Source organism: Octodon degus, unplaced genomic scaffold, assembly GCF_000260255.1.
Source record: "Octodon degus isolate 3935 unplaced genomic scaffold, OctDeg1.0 scaffold00438, whole genome shotgun sequence".
In the NCBI taxonomy this organism is placed as follows: Eukaryota; Metazoa; Chordata; class Mammalia; order Rodentia; family Octodontidae; genus Octodon; species Octodon degus.
The window spans coordinates 152,735-162,223 of record NW_004525014.1 but is presented as its reverse complement, the minus strand read 5'-3'; the positions used below and the strand labels follow the sequence as shown (position 1 = coordinate 162,223).

Genomic DNA, 9,489 nt, shown 5'->3' with positions numbered 1-9,489 from the left:
AAGAAGAAGAAGAAGAAGAAGAAGAAGAAGAAGAAGAAGAAGAAGAAGAAGAAGAAGAAGAAGAAGAAATAAGCTCCTTCTTCAACTCGCTTTAGCTAAACCAGTCAAATAACTGCACAGAGTGTTAATGGTTTTTCTGAAAAATATTATGTCTGCCTGAGGTGAATACTCAGATGTGACCCAGGTGGTTAAAGTCTGGTTTAATTTGGACCAGGGTGCAAGGGAGCCTGGGATCCCCTGGACATGAAGCCCATGCAGAAGTGCAGCTGGGAGACAGATGCTGTTGAAAAGAAACCTTGTCTTCCTAAAACAACACATTTGCTCACCTTTTCTGAGGCAGTAAAATGCAGCATGGGTTTTCAGCACTAGTATCAATATATTTTTTAAGGTGACTATACAAGAATCAAATTTCGTTCAAAAATTATACTTTCAGAATATAAACTTTTATATGTTTAGTTTTTAAACGAAATTAAAATTAATGAAAACATCATTAAAATATTAGGTGATACAGAATTTCACATGAGAAGATGACAGAAATTCAACAATGTTTGCTATATGAACTTAAATTGAATACTTTAATTTCATGGACTCAAGATTCCCTTTTTTTATAAATCCTAACATGATGTATGGTGTAAAACAAATGATATGTGTGCGCACAATTTTTGATAATAACCTCTTGTATTTTATCTCAAATAATCTCCTGTTTTCAGAAAGATACTTACTGTGCCCCAAAGTTGCTGGAAAAATGATATTCCAGGGTCATTAATTTAGAAATTCATCAACCACAAAATATTCTTCAAAATGAAAATTGTTAATGAAGTGCTTGTGCTGAAAATGCTTGTAGACATTTGTTCCCAGAGCGGTAATTTATTTTTAGGTTTTTCAGCTGTCATTTCTGTTTTTATTCTAAGGAAAACTGTGTTGTCCTAGAAATTCTATTCAATGCTTGCTGAAATGGAAGCTGTACCAGGTATTTTCATCAAACACTTACTCGAGGCCGAATTGTGAATTTAATCAGATGAATATAACCTTTATTCTGTGCCTAGTAATTCCCGGGCACCTCATATAATGCGTATTCTTAGTACTACAGCACTTGGTCATCCTCAGGGAGCAATTTCCAAGGGGAGATTTCTGGCTGGAATCCAAAGGGCCAACTCGAAGAACTTAAGTTAAGATCCTGTCTTTTCTCTTAGAAGTCCAGCCTTTAGAACACAAGCAGTTTGCTTGGGCTTGTGATACTCCAAGTTCTCCTAACCTTCGTTTATTTCTTTTTAAATTTACAGAGTTACATAAACATGCTGGGTATAGTGTTTATATTCAGGCATTGAGCTGGAGTTTTTAATAAGAAACTGGAGAAGACGTTTCTAGCATCCTAGTTACTTTACCCTGGAACCGCAACAGATGGAACACTGAAAGGTTCACTTGGAAGGGTTTCACACATAAAATGTGACTTGGCGGTAGGAATGATGCATACAGATTAAAAAGAATAGAACACATAAAAATTGAAAGAAGAAAGTAAGGTAGTACAAGACTTGTTCGCATTACGTTTACATAATAGTACTATGCTTTCCTTCAATTTATTCTATGAGAAAAACAAACCTACTTGGAGTAAGAGCTGTGTTTGTGCGCGTCCCAAAGCACCGCACACTCAGTGTCTTCCCGCAGTTCTATGACCAGCTGTGCTCCACTGAGCAGCCCTGTGAGCGCCTCACATGGCACTAGCAGCACCCGAGCACCACGCAGGCTGCGGGTCCCGGGCCCCAGGAGAGAGCTCAGTGCAGGCCAGGAGAGCAGGCAAGCGCTGGCCTCCCTCGCAGCAAGCGGGAGAATGTGCATTGTGGCTTAGTCATGAAGCTGCCTTCTGAGAAGCCAGATTCATAAAATATAGTATTATTTCACTATCATGATTTTTTATCTTTTAACTAGAACCAGCCCCAAAGCATAACAACTCCGGATAGCAACATAAAGTTTGGAACGGCACTGGGGTTATACCTGTTGTATACATATACTCACACAATTTGTAGTCTTAAAAGGAACAATAAGATTAAGTACCTGCTTTGGCAAGCACAAGGACCAGGGTTCAAACTCAGATCTTGCATGTTGAGCAGGTCCCAAATCCAGGATACGCTGAGCCGGCTACCAGTCGGGGTCTTGCTGAACTTGTCTGACTTCAGTGTCAAATCTAAAGAGCAAATCAATACAACACACAATTTATACTATGTGTCATACTTCTCCAACTCCCCTGCTAATTCAGGATGAGGCATGGGGTGAGATCAGGTGGGACTGGCAGGGCTGCAGAAGACTCAGTGAGACTATGAAAGAGGGCAGCACTGGGTGCTAAGCAGGTATGGGAAGAGGACTGAGTAACAGAGTGGATGGGAAACTAAATGAAAAGGGGGAAATATAGGGAGAGGGAACTCAGTGAAAAATTCACAGGCACTTGTGTGCTAAGTGTTAGAGAACCACGTGCATCAACTTGGAGTGGGAGGACCTGCTCAGACCAGCTAGGATAGCGCATGAGCAGCCACAAGGGCTTGAGCACTTGCAAAACTCTACGAGAATTCTGATCTTATGTGGAAGCCCCACCAGAGGAATAAGGTACTGTCCCTCAGGTGGGGCCTCTGCATAAGACCAGAATTCCTTTAGAATTCTCCTGCGTAGCTGGGCCTATTAAGAGGAAGAACTTGAAATCATCCTGCCTTTTTGCTTGTGTCCTTCCAGCTCCTGTGCCACGGGGAATGCCTGCCTGGCCGTCTGGAGGCTGCGTTCTGCCCCTCCTTGGTGACTTCCTTCCGCTGTTAGTTTTGGAAAGATTGAAATGGAGCACACTTGCCTTCACTTCCTTCTGATCTCTGGAATGATGGTCAGGGGAACTCAGTGTCTGCTCGTGTTGTGAGTAGGAGCTAAAAGTGTTCCCAGTGACTTACCTTCCCAGCCATGCTCTTGCATGCTGGTTCCCAAGGACTATACATAGCACCCTTACCTTGAATGCTTCTGTGGAGAGCACAGAGCCTGGGGCATCCAGGTCATCTTGACACAGACAAGGAGCCCCTGTGCCCAGCACTCCACTCCTCTCTGCAGCCCTGAACTTGGCCTAAGACTCTTTATATGTCAGAGCACTTTGCCTGCAGCACTGCAGCAGTTTTCAAAGCACCTTGTATTTTTGTGTCATGGCCTTTTTTTCTTCCCTGTTTCCCTTTAGTGGGCTGAAAGCCTCCACAAAAGCGAGGCTTCCTGCTCTCTGTCTCACGACATTGAGAATTCCCCAGGAGCATTTGCTCTCAGCCAAACCACTCAGTAGGATTTTTTTCCTCAATTGCTAGATATCGAGTGTGTGTGTGTGTGTGTGTGTGTGTGTGTGTGTGTGTGAGAGAGAGTGTGTGTGTGTGTGTGTGACAATCGGCCTTCTTTTGGATGTAACGTGTCTATTAAAATATTTCACTGTCTGGAGGGAAGGTCCTATTACATGTTGAAAATAGGAAAATATGTGGGTGCTCTGTTTCCCTCCTGCACCTACCAAGGTACAGAAGTTATTGCAGATGCCTGTGAGTACCTGTACTGTTTGAATCTACTTCCATCATTCACTCCTTAACCAGAGGAGAGAGGGCTTCAAGCTGACTGAATCCGCCATGCTATTTCCCTCCACATAGAGGGAATCACTAGGCACTATTGTTCCCTCGCCACTCTCGGGCTCCATTGAGTTCTCCTCCTCAGGCTCTGTCAGTGTGGCAGCAACGTTAAGTCTCAGAATTTGCAGAGCTTCCTGTCTCATCAGCTGGGGAAGGGAAATTCCCCTCCACACTGACCAACCAAGGATACTGGGCCTGTGCAGTACTGGAAGTACTCATCTTTCCACACACCATGTATCTTGGCTTTAGCTGATTGTTGGCTCTCGCCATCCTCCCTAGTGCCGCCTCCCTCCTCAGTCTCCTCACAGAGCTGTGTGCCTGTTGGCTTGGGCCAGTGTCCTTGAATGCATGATTTCTCTTGTGTGAGAAATTCAGCCTACAAGTAATGGGAAGAGCAAAGGAAAAGAGAAAGGAGTGCAAAGCCTAGAGCGGCACTTCTGTAATCACAGCACGTGTGTAACTCAGGCAGAAGGGTAGCTGAGGTTTAATCTCATCCTGGGCTACAGAGTGAGGTCAAGGCCAGCCTGAGTTGCACAGAGAGACATTTTCTCATGGGCTCTTCGACTCCAAAGAGGAAGAAAGCCTACAGCTAAAAAGAGTGACACAGGTCTGTGTCATACCTCTGGAGGACCTGAGATTGTGGGTGGCGTCAAATGTTTGAGCTCATCTAACACTACAACCATATTTAAAACCAACCACAAGGAATGTAAAAGCAGAAAATCTCCTGATAAAAGAGCTTCAGTGGATCTCAAATCTTCCTTATTGGTAACTATCGCCTAGTGTGTGAATAACCAGTACCACCACCTTGCTCTAATGCCCGTGATTCTGGGAGTACTTTTCCTACAGCACAGGAAGACAAAGAGATCTAGTTGAAGCACAACATTTCAAGTCCAGAAGACAAACAACAAGAAGGAATATGTCAGTATTTACACTAGATAAAGCGGGGTTTGAAAATATTCAGTTAAACACTCAAAGTACACATGCATGCACACACATGAAACCAGATAAATAGAACACGACAAGACGATCAGTTGAGTTCAATGCCTGGTTCTGAAAAAAAATCAGTAAAGTTAGAATGGATTAAGAAATAACTGTGAACCACAAAAAGGAAAAAACAAAACTGGGACACACAGAAATCATGTAAAAAGTGGAGTGAGTAAAAGCGTATACAGTAACTAGGAGCACTATCCAATAGTCTAATATTAATAAGGAAGGGAACAATGTGAGGAAATAATAGCCAGGTTTTAACAATAAGAACCCGAGGAAGGCACTGGCTGTGCACCAAAACATCCTGGGAAGGGTTGTTGTGAAGAAGACCTGAGCCTAGGCAGAGAAAGAAATGACAAAAGTAGAAATGTGAAGTGAAATATGACAAATATTGTAACTATGATTTCAATTACCTGAAAAATAAGCACTGAATGAAAGTTTTACTAGTTCATTAGGACAGTACACCACATATAAATATATCATTTGCGAGGAAAATGAAAATGTATTCGGAAAAATTGATCAGTATTCCATAATGAATGTTCCATTGCAGGTTGTTCAATAAGTGTTCAAAACTTAATTCAGTAGTACAGGGCTTTCCCATTGTTCTCCATAACTTGGGTTCAATGCTGAGCGAAACTCCCAAAATATTATTTTATATATCATTTTATGTGATTTTACCACATTATTACTTGTTAAAAATTACAATGTACTACATCATGAAGAAAAGTATATATCAAGAACAAAATAATGGTACTATAAAATACCACAAAGCACCTCATAATTTTTGTCCTCATAAAATTAAAATGAAATGCAAAATATTATAGACATTCTGCCAATGAAATTATTATAAACAAAGTTCTTTAAAATTAAATTCTAATACATGGAAAAGATTTTCTCCTTTGAATTATTTTATGAAAGCAGTGGTACAAATGAAGCATTTGTAATTTGTGAAACCAATTTTCCCCCATCCTTCACACTAACATGATTGGGAGCAGAAAGGATGCCCTCTCCCTCAGTCATGGGAGGGGATGGGAGGGGCACGAAGAAAGAATGGTAGGAGAAGATGAGTGCTGAGTTACCCACCAAAAAGGAACCAAACCCAAAGTTTCCTGAGCAACACGGCAGGCATGAAACCCTAGTAAGTTCAGGTTGGAGCATGAATGTTGCTTCATCTTGAAGCAGTCTACTGCTAAATATTTATTAAAGTAGGGAAAGTGATTCCTAAACTGTCACCCGGCGTGGCACCGTCTTGTAGCTTATTCTTTCCAGTGACCTGTCCAGTAGTGAAGTGTAGTAACAGCATAACCGGCTATCCATTAATTGCTAGGGCGCAAAACCACGAGGTCCTATTTGCTGGGCTGCATTACAGACTTTTTAAAAATCATGTTTTTATTATGTAGCACATTGACATGGTGCTGAGAAAGCAAGCTTTATGTGTTATATTATTTGAGAGAAACAACTTGTGTCCATGAACTGAGTAGTGATGTAAGAAATCAGTGCTGGCTTAGGGGCCAACGAGATAGCTCAGCGGTGTAAGCACCTGTCTGGCAAGCACTAAGTCCAGAGATTGATCTCTGGTAATGATAAATAAATAGATAGATAAATAAATAAATAAATAAATAAATAAATAGTAGTGGGTTATCAGCAGAACTGGCAATTGCCAAAACTATTATAGACAATTGGACTATATTCAGTAATTTTGCTGAATTAAAGTACCTGCAATATTTGAACTGGCATCAAGTATGAAACGGTCCTTTAAGGACTTCTCCAAATACTTCTCTAACTGCAATGGAACACCCATCTCTGACAAAACAAAACAAAAAAAGGGGATATAAATGGAACATCATTTTGTATTAAAAAATGTATATATAAAATAGGATAGATATATGGCTACTTTCTTAGTTCAATGAGAAGAAAGGTTTGTACTAATATTTTTTGTATTTGTTTTAGGGAATGGTCTGCAGGGTGTTCAGGGTCTCACTACTAGATCAGATTCATAGTGATCCAGCTGTTTACAAACTCGCAAGAGCTGGGATTACAGGCGCATGCCACCGCGCCCAGTCTCAGTGCACTAACATTGTCTAGACAGGATACCACGTCTACATCTTGTGTTCTGAATAACTACTATGCAGACAACAATATGCAATGTATTATTTATTGTAACTCTCCTAATAACCTTTTTCGAAACTGCTTCATTGCTAGTTTTTTCCCATTAACATAATAAAAAATTAAAAATTAAAAAATAAATACATCAATGGCTGGGTCAAAAGCAAGGGGTCTAAATGGTTCCTGTGGGCAACTGATTGCATTATGCATATTTAATAACATGATAGGAATGATTCTAGCCTTTGTAATTAAATACACTAGGCTAATATAATTACCAATTACAACTCTCTTCAAGGTACACATTGTCTATAGTCATACATTGCACTGAAAGCTTTGCTAACAACAGCTTACAGTACCCATTTTCTAACTGAGGCACATAGATAAAATGAATATAGGAAAAGTCACCTAAAGATAACTGAACATGGCCTGCCCTGCCGGCCCGACCCCGGGGCGCACTGAGTCTGAGGCTGAGACAGGGCGTGCTGGTGCGTGCCTGTAATCCCAGAGGTTGGGAGGCTGCAAAACAGGAAGGATCAGTCCAAGTCCAATCTATGCAGGGAGACCCTGAACTAGAATACATTATAAAGGAAACTAAAGACAGAGATAAGCTGATATTATGAAATTATTGCATCCTTAAGTAATGATAGATGAGCCTAAATAATGTTTAATATGATGAATATTAAATATACATTAAAATATTAATTTTAATTTAAAAGTCACACAACCAGCACTATGTACAAAACAAAGTCCAGAAGATATAGGTACAAATGCAATAATAACTAACTAGTTATATGATATTGATGCAAAATAATGAATGAATTTGTCCCAGATTCTGTGATATGAGCAACATGGTACATTTCAAAACATCTGAAAGAAGTCCTTAAAAGTTATGAATTATACGAACTCTGATATGCCCTAATTCTTAAAATATGGATGTTGCATTTTACTTCAGACATCCACCATGCCAAATGTAATTTTACATAAATTAATATGAACCAAAAATAAATAATTTAAGTAATCACATGGTTGGAGAAAAGTGATCAATTTGATAATTGTAATACCACTTTAAATAGAAAGTTCGAAGGACTGTCCAGATAGCTCAATGGCTTCAAGCACCAGCCTAGGCAGTAGAAGTGCCCCTGGGTTAGTTCCATGGCTTAGCATGCTTGCCCCACCCCACGGTGCTCTGAGACAGTGACTGAGACAGGGTGTGGTGGCATGCGCCTGTAATCCCAGTGCATGGGAGGTGAAAAACAGGAGGATCATTACAAATCCAATATTTGTAATGAGCCCCTGTAGATCCTGTACATAAACAAATAAAATAATTAGATACAGTTTGCTTGATAAATAAAACAGTATACTATAAAATAACCTTCAAAAATCAAAGAGAAAATTGAAAATGCAATCATGAAATGTATGGATAAAATGTTTAAAAAAACAAAGGCAGGGGGCCTGCCCGTTAGTTCAATTGTTTAAAAGCCTGCTTAAGCAAAGCAGTCAAGCTCAGGATGCTGTGGTTCAATCCCCAGATCCTGGTGCTGTACCAGACCTGCCCTTAAGGCATCTGAGCCAGCCAAAAAACAAACAAACAAACAACAAGACCAAAAATCTCAACTTCAGGGCCAGGGAGATAGCTCAGTAGAATAAATGCATTCTTGGCAAGTGTAGAGTCCTGAGTTCAATCCCAGGTACCATAAATAAATAAATAAATAGATAAATAAAATTTTTATCTTTTCTGGAACAAAGCTTAAGGAATGCCACAGGTTCAAAAATTTATGCACAATATTTGAATTGAACATTTTCACTTCTTTTTTTTAATACCACAGGTGTGATACACAGTGATATATTTTTAAAGACATTACGGACCAGAGGATGTCACGAGAAACACGAGGCAGCTGGCTGACGCACCTGCTCCCATCATAGAAACTCGAGGGTCCCTAGCGTGGCTCCCAGGAGCACCCTAACATGTATCACTGTACACACGTGTTTAAAATGGTAAATCCATTCACGTTCCAGTTTCTTAGATCTATGTAATGAGATGTTTAATTTTGCTCATACATGGAATACATGTGACACATACAGGTTTTAGCTGCGCTGAGATGATGCAATGTTAAACATTGAAGGGAAAGAAGAATAAAGATCACGCAGGAAATTACGGGAATTATGGTAAATATACACAGATAAATGCATAACCACCCACCCAGCAAGGGACTCACGAAAGTGTCAGTGACAGGACATGCTGATTCATCTTTTAGCCTTTTCACTGTTTGTAAATTAAACTGAACAAAAGATTTGAAGAATTAAAGGTGTATGATAAAGAAACACGGAGACTGTATTACTTTAAGATATTACAGGAATCCAAGGCTTGTGGCGATAATGAGCGGCATTAATACACTTTCCTAAAGGGTCGTATCCACGTTCTGAGCAGAACACGTGGAGGGATGCTACATCCCTTGCAGAAGTGCATACTGAAACTAATTTTTTCGTGAAATTACTGTGGGTCACCCAGGAGCAGAGCTCCACTTCTGGAATCCAACTGCCGTAACTATGGTTTGTAAGACCTTGTCCCAAAACTTGCTGCTACCGATCATTATATAACAACACACATATAAAAGTGATGAGTGTTTCTATGAAGTTCTATAAAATTTAAGTTTGTAGAAATACGTTACTGATACATTTTTAAAATTATGACAATTTTCTCACTTTCCTAAAAATGGCCTTAAAATTGCATGATTTTCATTTTAAATATAGCGCTTTATACATTATT

General features: G+C 39.9%; 1 protein-coding gene across 1 annotated transcript in view; it reads right to left on the bottom strand.

Annotated features, from left to right (window-relative positions):
- The window catches only part of LOC101575184 (olfactory receptor 8H1-like), a 3,667-nt gene extending 1,831 nt beyond the window's left edge, over positions 1 to 1,836 (bottom strand). The window contains exon 1 of the mRNA XM_004648563.1: positions 1,647 to 1,836. Within this exon, the coding sequence (XP_004648620.1) occupies positions 1,647 to 1,836 (190 nt within the window). The remainder of the gene's footprint in view (positions 1 to 1,646) is intronic.
- Positions 1,837 to 9,489: the final 7,653 nt, after the last annotated feature.